This window comes from Anas acuta, chromosome 3 (genome assembly GCF_963932015.1).
Source record: "Anas acuta chromosome 3, bAnaAcu1.1, whole genome shotgun sequence".
Classification (NCBI taxonomy): Eukaryota; Metazoa; Chordata; class Aves; order Anseriformes; family Anatidae; genus Anas; species Anas acuta.
Window position 1 is genome coordinate 50,733,928 of NC_088981.1, and position 23,308 is coordinate 50,757,235.

A 23,308-nucleotide genomic window follows, 5' to 3' on the forward strand; every position below is an offset into this window, starting at 1 on the left:
GTACAAGAAGGATGTGAAACTTGGAGAGTGTCCAGAGGAGGGCTACTAAGATGGTGAAGGGCTTAGAGGGGAAGACGTATTAGGAGCAGCTGAGGTCACTGGGCCTGTTCAGCCTGGAAAAGAGGAGGCTGAGGGGAGACCTCATTGCGGTCTACATCTTCCTCGCTAGGGGAAGTGGAGAGGCAGGTGCTGACCTAGTCTCTTTAGTGACAAGCGATAGGACCTGAGGGAATGGAGTCAAGCTGCAACAGGGGAGGTTCAGGCTGGATGTCAGGAAGAGGTTCTTCACTGAGAGGGTGGTTGCGCACTAGAACAGGCTCCCCAGTGAAGCAGTCACTGCACCAAGACTGTCAGAATTCAAGAAGCATTTGGTCTGTACTGTTAATCACATGGTCTGAATTTTTGGGTAGACCTGTGTGGAGCCAGGAGTTGGACTCAATGATCCTTGTGGGTCCCTTCCAACTCGGGATATTCTATGATTCTATATAATGCCTGAGATGAGCTGAAAATACACAGGGCCAAATTTAACAAGGGATTTAGACCCCTAGTTATTCAGACCTCTGCTTTTGAAAATCTCATCAGGAGCCTGCCCTGAGCAGCTGGCCCTGGAAGCGGTCACCTGTGGATTAGATCCTCTGCTCCTTAACTGGCAAGTGCTGTCAGTCCTGGAGTCTGAGGGTGCCTCTGCCACACAGAGATCTGCATCAGCTTACAGCACCTGCCTGCCAGGAGCTGAAGCAGCACCCTCCAGGAATAGCAGCTCTGTCGCTTATGCACTGATAGCACGTGGAGGGACCATCCCGTGGGCATCCCTGGTACACCTCTTCCAGACTAGATGCCACAGAGAAACATCCTACTTTTTCTGCTGTTGGAGAACTAACACAGGATAAGAAAACACAAAGTTTAGTTCTCCCTCTTGTCTGAGCGCATTTGACTGCCAAAGGCATTCACTTGTAAGGAATGCCTATGAACCAGGTCTCTCTTTTCCTATAGGAAATAGGGATGCCTTGTTTGATAAGAGTAGTGGCGTTACTATTAGTAGAACATGAGTAAAGATATTTTTAGGGGGTGTTTTCAGGGACGTGGATTGAGGTTTCCTATAGGCTAGACTAGATGTATGACAGCCTGTTTCACCGTCCCATAACATTCCCAGCTGCAGCATCAACACACCTCTCAGTGGATCAGCTTACTTCCCACAACGTTTTTCCTTGTGATACAGACTGCAGTGCACTGCAGGGAGCTGTGGAATCACTCTGGGACAGGAGGAGGTAAGGCGGTGCCAGGATGGCTTTCTGCCCTCCCTCATTAATTCTGCTGTGAGCGCTGCACTGGCGTGGCCCTGCTGCTCCCTGTTATTACCATGGCATAGCCCTGCATGGTGCTGCACACATCCACTGGCTACTTTAGAGATAGCCTGGTGGTGCCAGCATACTCTGTACAATTCCTGGATTCAGACGTGTCTCACTATCTGTTTTATTTGGTGCCTCATTAGCACCAGTGCTGTATTTTCCCCATGTGACGGTCTCAGTCTTTACATGTCTAAATCTGTCCAGTACATCGCATGGTGCTTTTCTGTTAACTGTCTAAACAAGAGTGGCTTTTAGCGGGTGTGCTGTGAGAAAACTCTTGTTTACGCATGGGAACTTCTGCTTTTCTGCTGTCAGTTTCCTGAGATAAATGCAAGACTTAGATTACTATTGGGAAATCAATACAAAGAGGACACAAAGTCAAAGTGAATTCAGTTGGGCTGTTATGAGTGGGCATTTATGATGGGGGAAAAATTGATCATTAAGACTATACATTATAAAACATCCTCTTGTACCTTCTGCTTTCATTGCTGCTTCTCAATAATATGCATACTGCTTAAAAAAAAGAAAGGGTCTTGGTTTAATTCCTGTTGGCCATTTTGATTTCAGATAAAATTAAACAAACAACACCATTGTAATCATGAGTAAGGACAACCCTGTGAGTAGCACTTTGCTGGGGAGAGCCAGCAATGTCAGGGGATTAATATGAATTCATTTTGATAAGTTCTATTACTCTCCAAGTGACTTTGATAGACTGTGTTCATATACTTTCAAATGGCATTTTAATTAAAAATTCTAAATACCTTTTCTGGAATGACCCTGCATTGTCAGTGTGTCACTATGTTGTACCTGTTTGATGTATGAGCTATAGGACGTGGATCATGTACCTACCTTCAGACAGTTACTATCATATTTTTCCCAGAAATGTATTTCTGAACCTTCCACAATGGACAGAATTAATACAACCAGCCAGCACAGACCTACAATCCTAGTTCAGTCAAGGAAGATGAAATTTGCAAGCATTTTGTGTGCATGAAATGAAAAGCCATGGTGAACCCTTATTTCATCTCCATCAAATTATCGACTATTGCTGAATAAAGTAAAATAAAGCCTGCACGGCTGTCATCAATTACCCTGTTATGCTTTCAACCCTTTCCAAATCAGAGAGAAAGTGCTGGAGGAATCTCAAGCTGCAATCTTTCATGGGTGCTTCTCAGATGATATCACATTAGGTTATTCCCTTAAACCAGTGAGCCTTTACTCAGTGTAGCCTTGCATCTAAAATTCCTGTCTTTGCTCTCTTACAAAAAGCAGGGCCTGGGTTCTACCTTACCCCTTTCGAGTTGCTCACACCTTTGCAAACTGCCTATTATGGCATACCCCAGCCGGGGAATTTGGAGAATTTATCTAGAAAATTTCAACAACAAAAAAAAATATTCAGATGTCAGAATAAGTGAAGGATGTTTTGCTTATGTTAGGATCAAAATCCTACTGCTGCAAAAATGAGAAATGGCAATGCCTCCACTCCTTGGAACATCAGTGTTTACTTTTAGACATGTGGTTTCTGTTCTTCCAATGGAAGGCTACAGATCTCAATGTGACCTCAGGCTGTGTGCACTCAGCAGAGCAGAGCTGTAGCCCCCAGCAGCCTAGTGCAGCCATTCCCAGGCAAACAAGCAGTGCGCTGGGCTTGGAGCCATGAGCAAGCAGCTCTGTGGGTGTGTTGTCATCCCTGGGCTGGCAAGCAGCTGACCTGACAAGCTGGGCAGATGAGGCCACTGGGCTACTGGCACCTAAACCAGGACCTTTGCCAAATGCAGCCGTGTGTCCTGCTGACACACGACCTCCTTGTGCTCATCTTGCTCACTGAGTTAATTTCTGAGTGGGGGTTATGAGTTTGCTCAGCAGTCTCTAGTGTAGCACTGAGGTAGACCCAACTCTGGGAACTGTTGGCAGCGATATTCTCTGCTACTTTGATTGTTCTGAGCGTCCTCCTCTAGCCCCAGGGAGCCAGCTCTGAGCTCGCAGTGTCCTTCTTGCTGGAACCATCACAGCCAGGAGAGGGATTCAGCCGGAGCAAAGCTGAGCAAAAAGCTGGACCTACTCTGGCTGAGGTCATGGAAGGAAACACACTTGGACAAAGATCCTGGAGCTGAGGCTGGGTCTAGGAGAGGAGGAAAAAAAGGAGCAAGATGTCAAGACAGGAAAGGAGCATGAAGACTTCTGCAGTCTGAAAGTTATCTGAAATACTGCTCTGAAAGTTATCGGTGGTGTGCCTGCCAGCACCACAGCACTCCTATATGGTGTTGAGCAGATTGCTTGAACTGAGTGGTCATTTTATGCCTGGTGTTCGGTCTGAGAGCCTGGGCTCTGATTTGTAGAAGTCGTTATCATTCACAGCTGTGTCTAAAGTCCATGGGAGCTATGCTGTCAATGTACAAAGTGCTTCATAATGCTAAGTATTTTGCTAAGGCAAACCCCTGTCATCTCAAGCCTGGCAACCAAAATTAATAGACATGTTTAACCTTAATCTCTCTGTGTCCCGTTTGCACAATCAGTAAAATGGTGATATTAGCTGCATCGCACGGAAGTAATTCAGAAACATTCCTCATATGCTCAAGGTACTGTAACAATGAATGCTGTGGAAAAGCCTATTACGACATTAATAATTCCATATTACAGGCAGGATTTAGATAGCTTTAAACAAAGCCTGAGGACATATGTTGAACAAAGAGATTAAAAATAAACCGAAAATCTGCGTGTTCAATGATCAGTGACTGTCGCAGACACCATACGAGGCAGCAGTCCTGGGAGCAAACAATATAATCATACAATTAAAGGCTGAATTGCAACTCATATCCTCTACAAGTTAAAACAAGTTTGTCTGAAAAATTTTACCTTTGGATTTTCTTCAAGTGTTGACACTTGGCTTTTCAACCATATCATTCCTTTAATGTGGGTTTTCATTCTTCTGCATGTGTGCATTTGAATGCAAAAATCCTGCTAAGGATATATATATGCTTTCATTGCTTTATGCTGTGCATGCAAAATCATACTATTTTTATTAAAGTCAATAAGTAGCAGGGGAATTAAAAATAGGGAGACAGTTGCACTACATCAAGCTATAACGAAGTAAACAATATTTATTTTTCCTACTTGTTGTCCTACTTTAATTTTAGGCATTTTAATTGATAGAATAACAGAGGTGTGATAGTTCATACATATGAAAGGAATAATTTCTCTTCTTCCTCTTAAGAGAATTTTTTACCTGTCGATGGAAAGAGCACTCTTAATAAAGCACTCTCTTCCCGATGATAGATCTGCTTTTCAATTCTTTTTTCACAATCTCTTCCTAGAGATCAAAGACATTCTTTGCAACTAGAAAAATAAAGATTTATTGATTCACCTTACAGATGTTGTCTGTCTTCTTGTCAAAGCATCCATTTTTCTCAAATGTTCAATGTAAATGCTTACCGGTTTCTCATTTGCAACACTAACTAGCACTGCGACATGAATCTGCAGTGTGGTTGTTGCAAGCTGTCTGGTAGACAATTTAAGTGTTCAAAGCAGTATAAAATAACGCAAGACATCCACGGCAGCAGAGCAGGTTAAGTAAGCCCCTCACACTTTGTGTTTCAAACTGACATTCACGAGTATCACTAAGTGGTAATCTAACCATGCAAATACACTTAAGACTGTATCTGCTGAATATTACTGGGGATTTCTGTTTAAAGCAACCTATGGTCCTAAAGATTGACCTTTTATGTTACTTTTGGTGCTTGAGCACTAGCCTGAAGTGGAACTGTTATATTTTATCATTTTTGTTTTCTCCTTCTTGGAAGCGAGGTGTCATTGTTCCTAACTTTGTTTTTGTTTGGGTTTTGTGTGGATTTTGAAAGATCTGTGCAGTGATGCCATAGACTGTAACTAAACCAAACAGATTCCTCTCCAAATCCTCTAAGGTCTGATCTTTCAGCCACTATGGGGATATTGTTTATCAATGAATCCAAGGGGATTGCTCACTAATTGTTTATTTTCAGGTTCTGGCTCTGGTCCTGTCCACATCACCAAGGTTAATTTCCCTGTTTCAGCAGGTGCCCTTTACTGCTGGAAACCAGCAACAAATCTAAAAAGGTAGGTGGGATTCAGACATTTATACGTGCCTTTCAATGTCAGTGGCAAAAACGCCTGAATCCAGCCTACTGAGCAGAATTTGCAGCTGCGAGTGCTAAAGGACTATGAGTCAGCCCCCCTCAATCAGGATGCATTTTTTAAGCCTAAAAAGGAAAAGGGTGATTGCATCTTGGTTTCTGACCTGGCGAGTTGCACTTGGGTCATGATTTCCTACTTTTCTCCCAAACCACAGATGACAGAACTTGCTGTTGGCTAAAAAAAAAAAAAAAAAAAAAGAAGGCTCTCGTGGGATCGCGTGAAGGGCTGGAAGCCCTCCCCATCTAGCCAGGTCCATAAAATAAGACTGTGGGCTGGCAGTGCTGTACCAGGCCTCCTCCCTCCATTGTAGTGGTGGCAGTGCGGCCACAGGATGCACCGAAATGCATCGCAGCTGCAGACAGTGCCTGGGGACACGAACAGTCCCAAAAGAGATGTATGAAGAGGGTGATGGCATTAAGCAACCCAGCACGAAGCGAGAACCCTTCACCCTTGTTGTGTGAAGCAGCTTTGCGGGCACGACCAAGTCATGAGGGATCACACTGCGAGCCATGTGCGGCCGGGGGTCACGCTGGGCTTTCGTGATCCCCGGGGCCCGTCGCAAGCCGGCGAGAGGGGCGCTCCCCTCGCCTCAGTCAGCTCGGCCGTGGGGGCGAGGGGGCAGCCCCGCGACCCCCGCCCGGGGCAGGTGCCTGGGGATGTGCCGGGCCCGTGGAGGCGGCGCTCGACGGCGCCCGCAGGGGTCGCTCGCGGGGAGGCGACGGCGGGGACCGGGGCCGGGCCGGGCCGGGCAGGGGTGGGCGGGCGGCGGGGGCCGTGCCGGGGGCGGCGGGGCCGGGGCGGGGGCCGGGCGGCGCGCAGGGCTCGGCGGCGGAGCGGCGGCTGTAACTCGACACCGGGGCCAGAGGCCGAGCGGAGCTTCGGCGGCGGCGGCAGCAGCAGCAGCAAGAGGAGGAGGAGGAGGAGGAGGAGGAGGAGGAGGAGGAGGAGAGGAGCCCCGGGAGCGGGATGGTGGCCACCTCCTTCCCCTCCCCTTAGCCGCCGCGCCGGGTTCTGCCGGGGGCGGCGGGCGATGGGCACGGGACGGGCGCCCTGAGCCGCCGGCAACTTTCCCCGCCGCGGGCAGCCGGAGCCGAGCAGGCGGATGGAGGATGCGCCTTCCCCGGCGGGCTGCGTGAGCCGGCGGCGGCCGAGGGGAGGAGGATGAAGAAGAAGCAGCAGCAGCAGCAGCACGGCGGCGCCGGGGGCTGCCCGGACACCCGGCCCCCCGCGGCGGCGGCGGCGGCGGCCGGAGGGGGCCCGGGCCCGGGCGGGGGCTGGAGGCGGCGGCGGCCGCTGTCGCTGCTGCCCTTCCTCTCGCTGCGCGATTACGGCTTCTGCATGGCCGCCCTGCTGCTCTTCTGCCTGGGCTCCCTCTTCTACCAGCTCAACGGGGGGCCCCCGCACTTTCTGCTGGACCTGCGGCACTATCTGGGTAAGCGCGGCCGGGCGCGCCGGGGACTTGTTGCGCCTCGGGGATGGGATGGGGGCAGAGCCGCAGCCCCGCAGCGATTCGGGTTGCGGTGCCCCCCGTGGCTGCCCCGCTAGCGGAGGAGCCGGGGGGAGCGGGGAGCACCGCGGGGTTGTGCAAGTGCCGCGCCGCGGCGGGGCTGAGCCGCACGGGGAAGGAGAGCGGAGGGCTTCGCCTCACGGGGAGGTTGCTGCGGAGTCGTTTCGGTACCGGCTTTTTACCACCTCAGCTCCTCGTGGCTGCGAAGGCAAGCTGTCAGCGTTAAGCACTGCAAAAGGGCAACCCGTAAGAGACAGCAGCACTAGGTTGCAAAGTAGAGCGCAGCACTTGTGGCTCAGAAAATTAAGCTGAAAGCTGTATGCGTGCGTGTGTGTTTTGTGAACATCCTAGGAGTACGTCTCAGTGTGTTACTTTTCTTTAAAGGAAAGCTATCCCGTATCCTCAGCTAAAAGATAACAGGACAAAGCCGGGCTCTTCTGGAAGGCGCACAGCAGTGGGACAAGAGGCAACAGGCAAAGTTGCAGCAAGGGAAGTGCCAATAAGATGTTAGGGAAAGAAATTTCAACACGAGGGTGGTCAGATGTCAGAACAGGCTACCCAGAGAGGTCCGGCTGTCCTTGCAGGCACTCAGAGCTCAGCTGGACAAGGTTCCGAGCAGCTCACTTCGAGTTGTCCCTGTTTTGTGGGGTGGGGGAGAGGACCAGGTGGACAGAAATCCTGCCCGGTTCATAGTCTGAGTCTACTGTACCTGGAGAAAAAGGTCAATGAAAATTCAAGTGAGAACAGAAGAAACGTTACTTCACAAATGCACCAGCATATTGCCTTTGCCAAAGGATTGCCAATTGGATTTTACTGACTCTTTTTCTTCATGTAATGTTAGTTATTAAGATATTCCTCCACTGAAGAGGAAACGGACAAGTTTTCCACCAAGGCAGAAACAGGTTTTGCTTACAACTGATTGACTTTTTAATTGGATCAAGTACAGATATCTCTGTTTCAAAGCAAAGTTCGTGCCAATTTTTTAATTTTAATCTTAACTAAGGATGAGTCTTGCTTGGCGTGTGTGAATAGAGAATAGGGAATAGATAGAGGTACATGGGGTTAGACAGTATCTCATTTTATGGCCTTTTGACTGCTCTTGAGGGATCCAGGAAATAAAACTGGGTTCAGATGCTTGAACCACCATAGCCGGTAGCTGTCTCTGCTGGAAAGTCTTCTGAGGCCTGGAGATGAAAAGCTTGGAAGACGCTGGATCTTGGTGAATGGGTGGTGATTGTTTTCGTGAGGTGCTCAGCAGGTGCCAAGGAGCCTTTGTTGTACGCGCCAAAACGTGATGAGCTCCTGGGGAAGGGAAAACGGGGGTGGTTGTTTTTGTTGTGTGGTCACTTTTTTTTTTTTTTTTAATGTTGGCTTCCCTCAGGAGGAAAGTGGGCAGATCTATTCATATCTCACCATTAGCAAACTTCTGCACTTGTTAGCCTAGGAGTTTCCTCCTTGTGCCCAGGTCAGCTGGGACATTGAGGATGAGGACTTGTCTCATGCCCTGCAGCAGGCTGGTGCCTGGGTCTGAAGCAGGGTCCTTGTGGCCCGAGCCCTGGTACCCAACAAGCAAACTGCACCACTGCCACTGCTGGTGAATGGAGCGTGTTCTGCCTCTACGTAAATGTGCTTGTTTGAATGGTATTTTCTACAGGTATTTTACCCTTGCTGATGTACAGTGCCATTTGGGCTGTCACCCTATGGGTGACATTGTTAAAGAGTTTTTATATATCTAGTGTACATTTTCCAAGAACAGTGCCATACTCCTTGATTTGTCCAACTGGTAAGGTTTGCAAATTGTGAACACTTTTTTGTAACCAGGTAGTCTTGTTGCCTTCCAGGGGACTGAGAAGTGTTTGGAGGAATAGGCAGTGGACACCTGGCCGTGCTAATGACCAAAGCCCTACATATGTGCATGGTGCTTTGTAAAACAGCTTGACTAGTCAAGTCTCATGACGTTAAAGAAAATCAAACTTTTTCTTTCCCCTGAAGCCACAGATCCAGTGAACAAGCAACTCTTTCCTTCCAGTCCTTCCAAGCCACAGTTTATGGTGTGAAAATTTAAATCCCCAATCAGACAGACAGCTAGTTTGCAAACCATGTTTCCAGTGTGTGAATTTTGCAGCCGCCCTTATTGCATTTATAGCTACAAGAACCGAGAGGCACTAGACCAAAGGGAAAACTTATTTCTCAGTTTAATTACTCTGCGGCCTCCATAGCGTGAGGGGGGCCGTCTTGTCCGGCTTTGCTTTTTTATTTGCATTTCAGGTTTCAGTGTGTTGTTCCTGGTTAGTTATGATACTCTGGAAGGAATGCTTGGATGTTTTTTTTTTTACTTCAGAACTTGAAAGAAAGTTCACAAGTAACAGCACAAGACTTCAATGGCAATCAGGATGGAAATCACACCTGTGTTGGGCAGGTGTGTGCTTTAAAGGAAATCTAGGTGGTGAGAGAACAGCGAGGCTGAACAGCTTTCATTTAGTTCTTAGGCCTGCAGCATACTCTGTGGAGGAGGAATAAGTTTGTATTCAAAGGAGTCAAGTGTGAAGATTTGCTAATTCTCTCAACTTTCCTTTGGTGAGGCAGGGGACAGGTTTGGGGGGGCAGATGACTGTATTTTTAGAATATTCAGACTACTGGTAACTATTTTTCCTCCTGGACCAGATTCTCTGGTGTTTTGTCCGTATTTGTCTCCCTTTTTGTTTGCTTGCTCTACTGATCAGGGAGAATCAGTTGGAAAAATGTTGTGGTGTCTTGTAGGGAGAGAAAGTAGCTCTATTCAGTATTTCCACTTTGCGTTGCCATCTCTTCTCTTTTGCAGAGCTCTGGAAGGGTCATATGGGGAAAATGGGAGGAGATCTGTAGATATGAGGCTGTGCTTTTTTTTTTTTTTTTTAAATCCTGTTCCGAATTCAAGCTCATAATAGATCTAATAGGAATAAAGGTCTGTGGAATGCTGTTGGTTTCCGCTGTCCGTTCTGGCTGTGGTTCACAAGAACAGGGCTCAAGTTTCACGCTGTAGTCAGGCCATCAGGATAGATGTAGAGCACTGGTTTGCAGCATGTAATCTGTGGGGGCACGGGTATTAGTCAGCTATTTCTAAAGAATCTGTGGAAGATACTTCATAAAAGCCTGCCTGTTGCCAGTGGGCTTAAATTTGCTGTGTGGGGGCGCATATCAGTCCTGGACCATCTATGAGCTTCAAAAAATAAGAAAGCTTAAAAGCTGCCAGGCTTTTCAGTAATGCACTGGAGTATTGGGATTTACACAACATCTATGAGGTCTTGCTTGTTGCTTCTGCCAAGGTAACCCTGGCTCGCTAACCAAAACACAGCTCCAGCACTTGGAGGAAGTGAAGAGGATCTTCTGCAAGATGTGTAGGACAGAGCTCATAAATCTTGGGCAGACCCGTGGCATCTGGGGAAGGCACTGGGGACTCCTTTCCCTTGGAACAGCAGTGGCTTTACGTTGCTGTAGTCTTTCCTGCTTTGGCTTGTGATAAAGACGTGCATCAAAACACAGAAACGGGTATTTCCAAGGGCTGCTAGCAACCCTCTAATGGCCAATAAAAAAAAATCTTTTGATCTTCAGTATTTGCAGTGTGAAGTTGTTGTTGTTGTTCGTGTCAATTAAATCATTTCCCCTGTTGAACTCCCCGGGAGACTGCCAACAAGTGCACTGCTTGATGTCAGGGGTTTGATTGCATGTGGAAATTGCCTGTGCTGTGCTTCCTATGCAAGACAAAAGACTGAAGTGGCCAGTTGTGCGGAAACAGGCTCTAAATTGCTCCCCACTCTCACTTTTCATTCCTCTGGAAGCTCTCAAGTGTTTTGGCCAGGAGATGTGCTCTGTAGGCTTAAAGTTGTCACAACAAGGGTGACTGTTTATTTTGGACGCACGGGAGAATCCAGCCATAATTCTGTCAGGTGGAGGCAGCAGAAAGAAATCTTTCAGGGGAAGCTGTAGCAGAAATCTTCAAACTATTTTAAACTAAATGCAAAGCGAAGAATTGTCATTGAGGTGGTCTGAATTGGTTTTATTTCAGTACAGTGTGGCTGTTGATTTTTCTTTTGTATTTTTTTCTGGTGTTTTTCAGGGCAAGCTTTCCTAAGAGTGAAAGCACCTAGCATGCTCCGTTTTAGGTAGACAGCATGTTATTTTGTTGTTGGGTGTTGTTTTTTTGTTTCTTAATGGCCAAAAAGTTGGCTCATCCAGTTTTGTTTTGCACTTGGATCATCAATATTGTTTTCCACAAACTTGCCTGTTTTGAAGGCCTGTCAGATGTGTGAGTAGGAAAAATACATTCAAGGAAAGATAGCCTCCACTATGGATGAAATCAATATGGTGATACACAGTATCTGCTTCTTAAATGAATATGCTTGTAACAAGGCCCTGGTTATGTTCCTATTGATGTTTTTTTTTTCCCCTCATCATTTCAAGAACATACGGTGTTCTCAAAAGAGCTCTTCTGTACTTTTAAGCATTTTGATTTTTGTCTGGCTTTTCAGTGGACTGTTTAAGAATACATTACACTTGGAATTGATTACGTGTAAAACTTCATTAACATTACAAGGAACTGAAAGGTCAGCTTAGAAATTGCTTCTTAAAGCCTTGAAAAGAAAGCTACAGACTTGTCATTTTGGTTCAGAATCTGTATCTTTCCTCACTGACTTTTCTGTTCTCTTTGGACTTCCTAATTTTGCTATGGAGAATGCGGTACATATTTTCTTTTGAGGTAGAATGTGTTTGGACTTCAATGTATGTTGCTGAATACTCATGCTATAAGCGAGATATTTTGAAATACAAAAGATGTGCCTCATCTCCAATAAACTTTTGTTAAAAGGCTGCAAGACTTGCTCATCATTCACCACTTGTCCAGTTGTAAGATCAACAGAGCTCTAGCTAACACATGATGCTGTCAAGGAATACTCTAAGCAGATACGGAATGTCCCTTTTTTTTTTATGACTGACTCAAGCCTTTTCCTTTCAGAAAGATGAAGTGGTCACTGCACTATGTTACCACAGAATCACAGAACGTTATCCTGCCTGGCTATGAAACACTTCATACAGCAAAAGTCATAGCAAAAGTGTTTAAACTTGCCTGAAAGTGTGATGTTGATATTCTAAATATATTTGGAAAATTGGATGATATTCATTCAGAGGTACATTTTCTGCTTTACCAAGTCAAAAGCCAGCATGGCAATCAGGTATTGTGTATGTGCAGCTGTGTACATTTTTCTGCTTCATCTTGGCAGCTTTGCCTGTGACCTTGAAAAGATTAATTCAGTTCCTGATGAGAGGGAATATTATTGCAACTTTTTTCAAAATTTATATATATACATATTTCTAACTTGAGATTATATGATACAGACCTAGGTATATACACCTGTGAGAAGATGAGTCCACTGGGTAAATGGGATGCTAGAGTTTGACTCGGGGGAGTGGGGAAGGCTTCAGTTCTTGTCTGTGACAGAGTTCATATGACTTTGAACAAGTTGTACGTTAATTTCATCTTATTTTAATCCCTTTTGCCCGAAGGACATAATGAAGATAAACGTGTAATAGAATGTTATATTCTCCGTACAGTGATGGTAGGCATAGAAATACTTAAAGAAGAAAGATACTTGTGATTTTGGCCATTTATGAAAGTGTTAAGGCAGGCAGAGTGTTGGAAGGGAGATCCCATGTAGGCTGAGGCAGTCAGCAGTCCGGCTACTTTATTCCTATTAAGGGTATTGCTACTGTTCATTATCACAGTCTCTGTGCAGTTTTACTTTAGGAGTTATTGTTATAATTGATAGCCACGGTCTCATCAAAGGGCATCAGTTTCTAACAGTTCTGCATGTGTGTCTTCATAGCAAAGACTTCATGCCCAAGGGAATGCAGTCAGATCATGTGCTTCTTGTTTCTGCTCGTGCTGCATAGACTTCATTTGCAAAAACAAAAGTAAAACCACAGTTTCGTGAAGCATCATTCACTTCCAGTGAATGGCAAGCATTTTGTGCTCTGTCAGGGAATGCTCAGCCAAAAGAATGGTGGCTGTCACAGGAAGAAAAAAAGGTAATTGATGGAGTAGTTCTTCTATTTTCATATGAAATTAGGGAGGAAGAAAATTGCTTTTGCTTAGGGCTTGGCAAAAAATGATAAGCATTAAAGGGTGTTGGAAAGGAGACTCTAACAACAGTAACTCGTACAAAAGCTTCAACACATAGTGCATTGTGGGGAGGATAAAGGCTATTTAAAAAAAAAAAAAAGTTAAATGGTTTGAGATTAACATCTATGCTAGCTCTACCACACTGATTCCTGATAAAACTATTCTGAAAACCATTCTGAAGTCAGTAGCACATGTCAGAATCATCAGTGACAGTAAGTGGAGTTTTTTCATTTGTTACTTAAGTGTAGGTCTAGCTTGTCAAAATTTCTGGAACATAGGATAGAAGTACAATGTAGAGCTTTGATTTTTGGTGGGAACGCTCTGTAAAATAGTTGAACAGGTCAACTTCGGTCCTAGGACAGTTCTGGCACAAAAGCCTGAAGGAGTAAAAAGAAAAAGAACATCGCTTTTTTTTTTTTTCCTTTTTCTCTCTTTTTTATGGTATGCTGTTCTATCCCTTGTTTCCAGCTAGTAATTGAATCTTTCTCCTACCTCTTCTTATGATTCTGTCATTTAATATATATATTAGTCACAAAAGAGAGTTTCTAGTCTCTTCTGTGGGTAGCAAGAAACTGAAATTACTTGAACTGCTTGAGTGGTATTTTTATAATATTAGCCTTTTTTTTTTTTTTTTTTTTTTTTTCAGACATAAATTTGGGGCACCTAAGAGGAACAGAGCCCTTCTTCCTGGGTTGTCTTAGCTTTGAGGGGAAGTACTCATACGTTAACTTCTGACTCCAGTAACTCATTCAAGAAGAGTTTCCAGTAGCTATTTTGGTTTTGTAGCTGTTTCTGTAAGCAAAGGCAAGGTTTGTAGATGAGATGTAACAATTCACTTTTTTTTTTTCTTCCAGTCCAAGATTTACAAAAAAAAAAGTCTGTTTATCCTTTTTTTGGAAGTTGTGACTGTGCACCTGCTGCTGACCCCCTGCAAGCGCTGTTCCAAATTGCAGCGCTGTGAAAGGAAGCCCTGTGTTTTAATGGTGTTATGAAGCATAGCCAGCGGAGCGAATAGCTGCTTTCTCTGTTCATCTGACTTTGGTGAACACACTCAAGAAAATAAACTACCACGTTGTTACTCAGGACAGATAATTTTTAAGGACACGTTTGCAGCCATTTCAAATTTGTTTGTCTTTCATGAAGGATTGGGTTCTTGGGGGATGTCCCCATGCTCACTGCTCTGCGTTGTTTTACTTCTGGAGTAGTGGGATCAGGATCCAGGGCTTACAAGGGTCCAGAACCTGATCATTCAAACCGTGGGGGCATGAAAGGGATGAGACTCGTTTTGAAATGCATGAGAATTGTGTGCCTGTTTGTGTCTTGCTTTAGGACTCATGCGCCAGACTTTATCTCCTGAGTTAGGTATCCACCCTCAGCTAGTTATCTCCTCTCTAATCATTAAGGGGCGAGAGCTGCTTCCAGATCATTACAGCTTGTGATAGATGTGTAATACAAGTAGGATCAGTTATTTTCAGACAGGTCAGTCGTAGCACGTTGTCATTAAGGTGAAAGGGAGTACCAGGCCCGAGTACCCCGCTGCTGTCTCAGCCACCGCCGCCTTTCCCTGGGCAGTGGAGTTTCTTGTCTCCAACACATCATCTGACCAATGCAGCAGTGGCTCAAAAGCGTAAGCTAAAAGCTTGGTTGTTGGCTGGTTTGTTTGTTTTGTTTTTGTTTTGTTTTTTAACTTTTGAGTGAAAGACATGGAAAATGATGACACATGACTTTTCACCAAAAGTTTCCCCATCTTTATTGGTGAGCAGGCAAGTAGATTTTCAAACATAGCTTATGTTTATATATCAAGGCATTTGTTTTTCTTTGTTTTAGGATCTGGGTTAGGGGATGTTTGGAGAATGGAGGGTGGATAGGAAGTGGAGAGCAATAATTTGTCTGAAATTTATTTTACTCTCTTGCTCTTCAGAGCTGCAATGAGGGAAGCAGATCTTGTTGTGTGGAAAATAGATGTCTGGCTTTAAGTGTGGAAGCACGATTATTAGGTTTGTATTAGGGTTTATGAGTACTAGTGCTTCAGAAACGGATGTTTGGATGCTTGCCAAAGCTTCCTTCCTGTCACGCTTAATGATTCAGAGTGGAAGTTTGTCATGAAACTGGCATGGAGATCATGGAGCCCTTGACAATTTGGGTAAAGAAGCAGAGCATCTCTGACATACCTCAGAGGTAGGTTTTAGTGCTCCCACTCCTGAGCATGTTGGCTTGAAGGAGAACCAACCATCCACTTGGCCAGTAGAGGTTTCTAATGTGTCAGCCCCAGATACATTGTGAATACATAACACAGTATTCATAGGAGGTCACCAAACTGCTAGCACGTTACGGATCTTTGAGATGAGCTGCCAGTGGCCAGATCAAAAGCTGCTAATCAAGGGGTTTGACTCATCATTTCAATTTTTTTCCCCTATTTGGAAAGTCTGTTGTTTTTCCAGATAGTCTATTTTTGTAATTACCTATTCAGAATATGAAATTGTACAGCTTTGCTCCATGGCAATTTCATTTTTCAACTTCAATTTCCATTCTCAATTTGTGTTGAAAACAACATGAGATCTGCAGGGATTGGGACGGCTGAGGAGATCTGAAAAGAAAGCAAGTCTGATGATATTGTTTCAGAAGGTGTTTGAGATCTTGTCTCCCAGTATACCAGTTCCAGCTTCAATTTCAAATGACACGATAATTTTGTGAAATGAATGCTTACGCTAATTGATTAGTATTATTATCACTTCATCTCACAGCAAATAAAGCTTTAGTATGGCCACTTTTTCCCACTTATTTTTATCAGAAAGGAGATAAATATAGTATTGGTCTTTTTTTTTTCTGGTCTCATTTCCTCATTTTTTCATTGCCTTGTAAGATGTGGCCATCTCTGTTTCCCTCTGCTTCTGTTGTATTTATGGGTAGTGGCCCAGTCCCCTGGTTAATCATTTCCTGTACAACACCAGACCCTATTTAGCAGCTGGTGGCTTCCAGAGTGGCTTCTCTTCCCTTGGTGGCTTCCTTCCCTCTCTTGTGTGTCCTACATCTAGCAAAGAGATCTGAATCTATGTTGAAAATCGGAAGTAAGGATCTTAGGAGAAGTGTCCCACAAGTATCCTGTTCCTTTGCGTTCTTAAAAAGCAAAGAAAAATGCAAACAAGATATTTCAAAATACACAGAAAGGTTGTAGAGCTGAGATATTTGTAGGCCTCTTCTGAAGTTTGATGAGACTACAGATGGAAATGGCATTTTGGACAGTAGTGTTCCAAGAAGAGGTTAAGTGGAAGAGAACTGCTTGGGGGAAGAGGGGACAGAAAGGTGACTTTGATGATCAGAAAAAGTTGCATGAGGTTTAGACCGAGTGTGGCTTGTCCTTAAGGCCCTGACTTCTCCTTTCAAAGGTTTCCTCTGAAGCCATCAGGGAGCGGCAGAAGTCACTCCAAAGAGCAGTAGGGCTGCCTGTGTCTTCATGACAGCCAAGTCCTTGACTTCTGAAGTTTGATGGCAAGAATCTGGGTCGTTGTGGCATTTATTCTTAAAACCATGGTTTGATGACTAGTGGAGATGAGGGGGAGGGAGAGGAGACTGGAAGCCCCCCTAGCAAGATTTTTAGGTTGAGAGAGCAGTTCGTGTCAGTGGGTCATGGAAACCTCAGTGCTTAGGATGCCTAGAAATAGACTGCATAAAACACTGGAAAAATAACACCACAGGGGATATTCGTCACCGCTTGATGGGTGGATTTGATAATATGGTATGCGTATTTCTCCCAAAGTCTCACAGTTCCATGAGAAGGGTGTGTGACAAGGGTTGTGATATAATCTAAAACATTGTAGCAGATATTGTAAGGCAAAGGCTGTGAAATTGCTGAAGTCTCAGTTCCTTTCTTATCTGCAGCTGATTGTTCTTTCCTACCAGAACTTCCCATACAAATGTACAGATTTCTTTTGTGTTGCCCACTGGGAGATAACACAATAAGTAAATTATGTAGAACAGCAAAATAGCAGTGCCTAAACCTTAGCACTTGTGGTTCTTTGTGATTTATTTTTTTTCCCCACTTGTGTCATTTTGGTTATCACTGCATCTATGCAACAGGCTCATAAAGGCAGCAGTGCATATAATAATTAATAATAGATAAGCTATGTATTGGCTACCATTACCAAGAGACACAGAGGTAGGTAAGACTGAGAGTTAGCTGCAACCTGAGGATGTGTTGCCTCTTACTGGCTGAGGAAACATTGAAACCAGAGGTAATTTGGGAAGAAAGACAAGTCTGTTTTATGAAAATCAAGGTGTAGCCTCACCTTCTGGACAAGGGAAGGTGATATGGGAATGTGAGAGGGAAGTCCTTTGCAAAATACAGGCTTCCTTGGAAGTCTTTTTCAGCACATATATGAGGGAGAAAAGAATCCAAATAAATACCTGGTGCTCGCATATTGCCTTTTTGGTGCTGATTTATTTCTTAAATCACTTTTTGAACTGATAAGCAGCCTTGTTCTATTATCTTGTTGCATCCCCCCTCTAGTTTTGAATCTTATACTCATCTAATCAATGAGGCAAACTTTGGGAAAGCTCTGGGATTCTTTATAGCTCAGCAGTCACCTACTTTCTGCGCTGTGCTACATGGAAACAGCTGAGTGCTTCATTTTTTTTCCCTGGAATGTTTTGGTTATGAATGTTGGAAGCCGAAAGATTTTCAAGTTGCGTGCAGTCTTTCACCTTCTGACCCCAGCTCCAGCAGAGCTGAGGCTGGCAGTAGCTGGATCTCATTACTGGGGTGAGGTGTTCAGTGACTCGCACGCAGTAAGTTCACTGTGTAAGCTGTGATACCATTGCTGGCATTGCCACTCTCCTTTTCACTCCTCTAGCTCTAGAATAAGGCATGTCAGGCTGGAGTGTGAGCAGGCAGCAGCAGTGGAGGGTCCGATGGTTTTTACCTGGCAGGGATCCCAATGGGCTGCCTGTTCCAGTGTGCTGTGGTGCTGGGCTCGGTGAGGGCACACACACTGCCCATGCTTTGGGCATGAGGGAAGTAAGATTCAGTGAGATGGTACTGAGGGTTATAAAGCTTGGAGGAGCTGTTGACCCCCAACTGGCCCCAAGATAAGAGCTGTCCCTGTTTAGTGCATTTGTTTGTACCACCCCTGATCTGTAGGGAGAGATGTTTGTCTGGAGCTATTGCATTAGTGATAAACTTATTTCTTAAAAATGAAAAAATCTTGGAATTTCCTGCTTGGTGTCATAGACCAAGAAGTCATTCAGCTTTTGCAAGGGAGCTGCTGACTGTCTTCCTCTCTTCCCCTTCTATCTCTGATTACAGACCAGAGAGTACATCTTTCTGTTTTTTATCTTCATATGAGTTTCCATCCAACACTTCAAAGAGGAAAGTAAATATTAACACCTTTTATTTAAGGCACACAGAGGGGCTTTGTAACTTGCTTGGTGTTGTTTGCTTGGTGAATAGAAGTATCAAGAATAGATCCACAATTTCCTGGACTCAGAAGGACAGGGATTTGCCTGGAAATGCATACAGCATGTCTAATGAAACACTGATGCTTAACAAAACAGCAGCCCTTCTGCTTGCCTTTTTCACAGCGCTTACCTGGCTCGCCTGGTTGGGGTGATTTGAGTTTATGCAGCCTGTGGGGAGCATATCTGCACAATACTCCTGAAAGGCAATGGAGTTACTGGTGGTTTTTTGTTTGTTTGTTTGTTTTCTTTTTGTGTTGCCTTTTTTTGTTTGTTTGTTTTGGTTTGGTTTTTTGGTGGGGCTTTTTAAGGTTCATAAGAGAGTGAAACCAAGTCTGACCAGGTTGGATGAGGCCCTGGGCAACCTGATCTAGTGGGTGGCACCCCTGCCCATGGCAGAGGGCTTGGAACTGGATAAGGTCCCTTCCCACCCAAGCTGTTCTGATCCTGTGAAGTCTGACAGACTGTGGAGTAGCTTTTACCGAGCCCCTGCCCTATGTACATATAGTAACTTCTATTTTCCTTTCTGCAAGCAGCCACTTTTTAGTCTTCACTCAACCTGTTCCCATCAACAGGAGAAGCCTGTTTCTGCAGAGCCATACGTAAGACTTGAGTCTCTCAAAGGAAAAGCAAAGTGTGTGGGAAGAAGTGATAACTGGGAGGGGGAAAAGTGGGGTGAGAGAAGGACAGGTTGCTGGGTGAATCTTTCCTGATTTAAGCTAGAACAGAGCACCTCTTACTGTGTTCTTCTTAAAATGAGTGAGCAGGAGACAGGAATAGTAGTGGGGGAGCAGATAAGCGATAAATGGTGTGTTATGGAGCCTCTTCCCACTGAAAAGGTAATTGGCCTATTTCTTGTTGCCTTCTGCAGCTGTCTTCATCACCTCTGTGTAATTTGTTCACCAAAGCCCCTACTGTCATGGGAAAAATTGTATTTGTGGCATGGGTAGATGTTAAAACAGCTGCTTCTGTAGCCAGCAGAGTTTAAAAGCTGTATATTCAGCTTCAGAAACACTTCCTTATCCGTGCTGAAGACAGAAATTTTTACTACAGAAAACAGAAGTTTTTACTACAAAGGATCTCATAATGTAAGGGAGTCGATGAGTTTCATGCAAGCTTCATCTGTTTAGGCCCTGTGGCTACAATTGGTTAAAATTTTACATTCACAAATTGCCTTAATTCACAGGTAATTACTGCATGGTATGAGGAAAAAAGACCAGGGAACTTATTTTCTCATTCTATCAGAATCGTTACCATGTAACAAACAAAACAAAACAGCAATATAAAAAAAATTAAGGCAGAAGAATTGAGTGGTTTATGTGGTAGTTTTTTGCTTTTATGCGATTACATTTTGGCTAACAAAGTATGAACATTCTCCATTTTCATGCATAGTACTCTGAATCCTAATTCGAACTTGAAATTTCATTCCTGTAACAAATAAATGTGGTGATCGTGAGCTATTTTTTATGTGTATATGTTCAACATCAAGGAAAATAAGAGACCCACAGTGCTTGGATAAGTTTGAGTTAGAAGTGGCAGGTTTAGCTGTTCAGTTGTAGTATGGCTCTGGTTCAAAGGATTTCTTTACTCCTACTCTATAAATAACATCATAAGTAAGGTTTATACTCTTTTCTTTCTCCAAGAAAAGAGAAGCATGGATGTTTGTAGGCTGTTTGCACTCCTGATCCTTGACTGCACAGGGTCCTGCCTACTGACCAAGCATTACTCATCTCTTTTATTTGCTTTGGTAGCATGCTAGGGCAGTGAATGCTTGCTGGATTGCATACCCAAGGATTTGGAATCCACGTGACTGGGTAGATTTATTAGTGCATACCTGTATGCGTTTGGTCATATCTCACAGAGGCTTACAATGCTGTGCAGGTCACGTGTATTGTCTAGAAAATGTTCCTGTTCAACTTGGAAAGAAAGTTGGATGGAAGAACAAGGAAGAGGAAAAGTGTAAGCATTTTTCCTCATTCCTTCCTTTGCCATGTTTTTGGGCACTTATAACAAAATGATGTTAGTACTAATGTATGGCTAAATGCGTTCTGCCTCCCGCAGCTGTAATTCTTTGTGAACCACAAAGAACAGTTTATATAAAGTACAAATTTGCGAAATGCTCTTTTGTGTGCTTTTGAATGCATCGCAATTTCTTTGACCAAAAAAAATTTTGCTTTACCAGCTTAAAAGTCCTGTAAAGTAAAGGAGTTTAGAATGGGAAAGTGTGTGTTAAGCAACTAAAAAGCCAGAGCTTGCATTAATAGTCCTTATGTGAATTATACCAATTTCAGTGCGTCTGAGACACAAATGCTAAGTTACTGCTGAGAACTACAGTTCAGTAGGGCCTGATGTTTATTTTCTTTAACTAGAAATAACATAAAGTGTGTGACCAAACTGGGTTTATTGTACTGGCGTATATTGAAATTTCTTAGAATTTACATTTCATTATTTAATATTATTCTATTTATGTAACTTTATCTTCAGTTTGTTTTATTTGGAGTTCAGTCTGTAGTGTCACATGTTCATTTTTCAGGCGGAGGATCTGCTAGATTTTTCTTCAGTGGTAGTTTTTTTTTTCCTGCATGTTTTTGAGTACAGAGATAGTGTAGAGTTTAGGCGCTGGATTACAGGACTTACTTTAATAGAAAGAAAATGTAATGTGACTGTGGAAAAAACAGCATCAATTGTGTGTGTGTGTATGTATAAAAAGAGAAATTATATCCTTTGTTACACACAGTTTAATCAATATGAAAAAGATGCATAGTTAAAGCACATACTAAACAGTGCATTACTTTGCCTTGCTACGCAGAGGTCAGTATGTGTGTCCTCCCTCTAATTTACAATTGAATTAGGAATGGCTGTAAGGAATTAAAACATCTACCATTGGATCTCCTTTACTCTTGAGATACAGATGGGAAACTGAGGTTCTGCTCTTGAGTAAGGTGGGGCCCTTGTGACGAAGGACATTCCACTTAAACATAACGAAACATTTTGTACGTCTGGATGGTCAAGCACTGGCATAGGTTGCCTCGAGATATTCCAAAGCAGTCCCCGAGCTCCCTGCTCCAGCTGACCCTGCCCTGAACAGGTAGGCTGGAGCAGATGACCTCCCGAGGTGCCTTTCCACCTCTGCCATGCTGTGCAAAGCTGACTGCACGTTCTGTCCTACCAGAAATTTGGTTAAGAGTAGGAGGGAAAAGTCAGCTCTAGTGTGAAGTGTGAAGGAAATATTTCTTCTCTTGCGCTAGGAAATTAAAGAACATAGAAAAATCAGTCATCATACTACTTTGTATTTCCAATTGTAGATGAGATCTTGTAAAATAAAGCCTTTGAATGCTGTGAGAACAGAACCCAGGTCATGAAGCCAGTTTTTCACTGTTTGTTGTGCTGTACTTGGTGTGGAGCTGTTTTGAGTCTAGAGTGCACGTGCATTGAGGGTGATTGATGTGATAGATGTGTTACTGATTGGGTGCAGATTTAGGAGTAGGGCCTAGGTCCAGGCTTCAGTTGCAGCCTAAAGGAGATGGATATGTCAAAATTGCACGTCGCATTCACAAATCACTTCTATAGCTTGAATATTTCTTCTGGAGTCTGAACTTTAGTAATAAACTTGCTCTTAAGTTTTACACAGTTAAATATCCAGTTGGACTTGAGCCTAGGAGTCAAAATAAAATGATTTAGACCTACAATTTATTGTAGCAGAAAACATTTTAGAAGTACAGTTTGATTAGCTTCTGCATGTATTCTGCAAAGTTAAGCTCTCCCAAAACAACAACAAATCCTAGAGAACATATATGTCTGAGGGAGAGAGAATGGATGGGAAGTTCAAGAGAGGATGTGAACATGATTGTGGTGGGAAGGGATTGCTCCTGAGTGATTCCAGCTACCTTTTACCATTTTCAGCACAATCCTTTTTTCTCATTTTCATCTCATTCTGTGTGTTTTTTCCTCTTAGGTCAGTAGGAGAGTGATTTCTTAGAACAAAGAAGTAGTACAGTAAATCCATTGTGCCTCTAGGATGTATTAACTTCAAACGATATGATGCTTCAGTCTCTTCGCCGAAGTTAGATATAATCAAGCCTGCTTGTTTTTGTTACTCTGACTCCAGTGTGATTCTGTCTTGAAATAAATTGGACAGTGCCTTTGCAAGTGAAAAATATTGAAGCAGATTTGTTTCAGTGAAACTGATACCTCTGGCAGGTTGGATCTAATTCAGATTGGTGTTCCAAGGATGGGAGACTTGAAGTTTGAGGAGCCCCCAAAAAAATAAAAATAAAAAATTTCAATTATAGTTTAATTTTAAAGAAATTATAGCAAGCTTAGCTTAAAATTACTTGTGGATTGAGAGAGGAATTGCTATTGTGTTAATTTATTTTCTGAGATTAGCAGTAATATTCTGAGATTTCCTTTAGCACACACAAGACATTCATATTTGGCACTGGCAAGCATTCCTATCTGAAGGAATTTTGCCTGTTTTTTTTTTTTCCTCTTTTTCTCCAGTACTTTCTCTGTTTCCTGGAGTTAAGGAAGATCAGCTTGAGTACTTTTGCATCCTTTTTCATACTGTAATTGCATGTGTTAGTTGGACCTAGTTAAATTGTTGGGAGACTTGGAGTAAGTTTTAAAGGAAACCTTTAAAGTTTAAAAGGAAACCTTTAAGCTTCAAGATAGAAAGAA

At 43.6% G+C, this 23,308-nt stretch overlaps 1 protein-coding gene and 1 long non-coding RNA gene across 4 annotated transcripts in view; both read left to right on the forward strand.

The window, feature by feature from the left end:
- Positions 1-6,308: 6,308 nt before the first annotated feature.
- Positions 6,309-23,308, forward strand: part of UST (uronyl 2-sulfotransferase) — a 167,022-nt gene continuing 150,022 nt past the window's right edge. Inside the window, exon 1 of one of the 3 annotated variants that reach the window (XM_068677053.1) lies at positions 6,309-6,951. In XM_068677053.1, coding sequence (XP_068533154.1) covers positions 6,681-6,951 — 271 coding nt within the window. In that variant the 5' untranslated portion in view covers positions 6,309-6,680. The remainder of the gene's footprint in view (positions 6,952-23,308) is intronic. The other 2 variants (XM_068677054.1, XM_068677055.1) reach the window with 2 other exon arrangements.
- Positions 9,277-23,308, forward strand: part of LOC137854069 (uncharacterized) — a 29,521-nt gene continuing 15,489 nt past the window's right edge. The window contains exon 1 of the long non-coding RNA XR_011094942.1: positions 9,277-9,603. This is a non-coding gene — a long non-coding RNA (uncharacterized lncRNA). The remainder of the gene's footprint in view (positions 9,604-23,308) is intronic.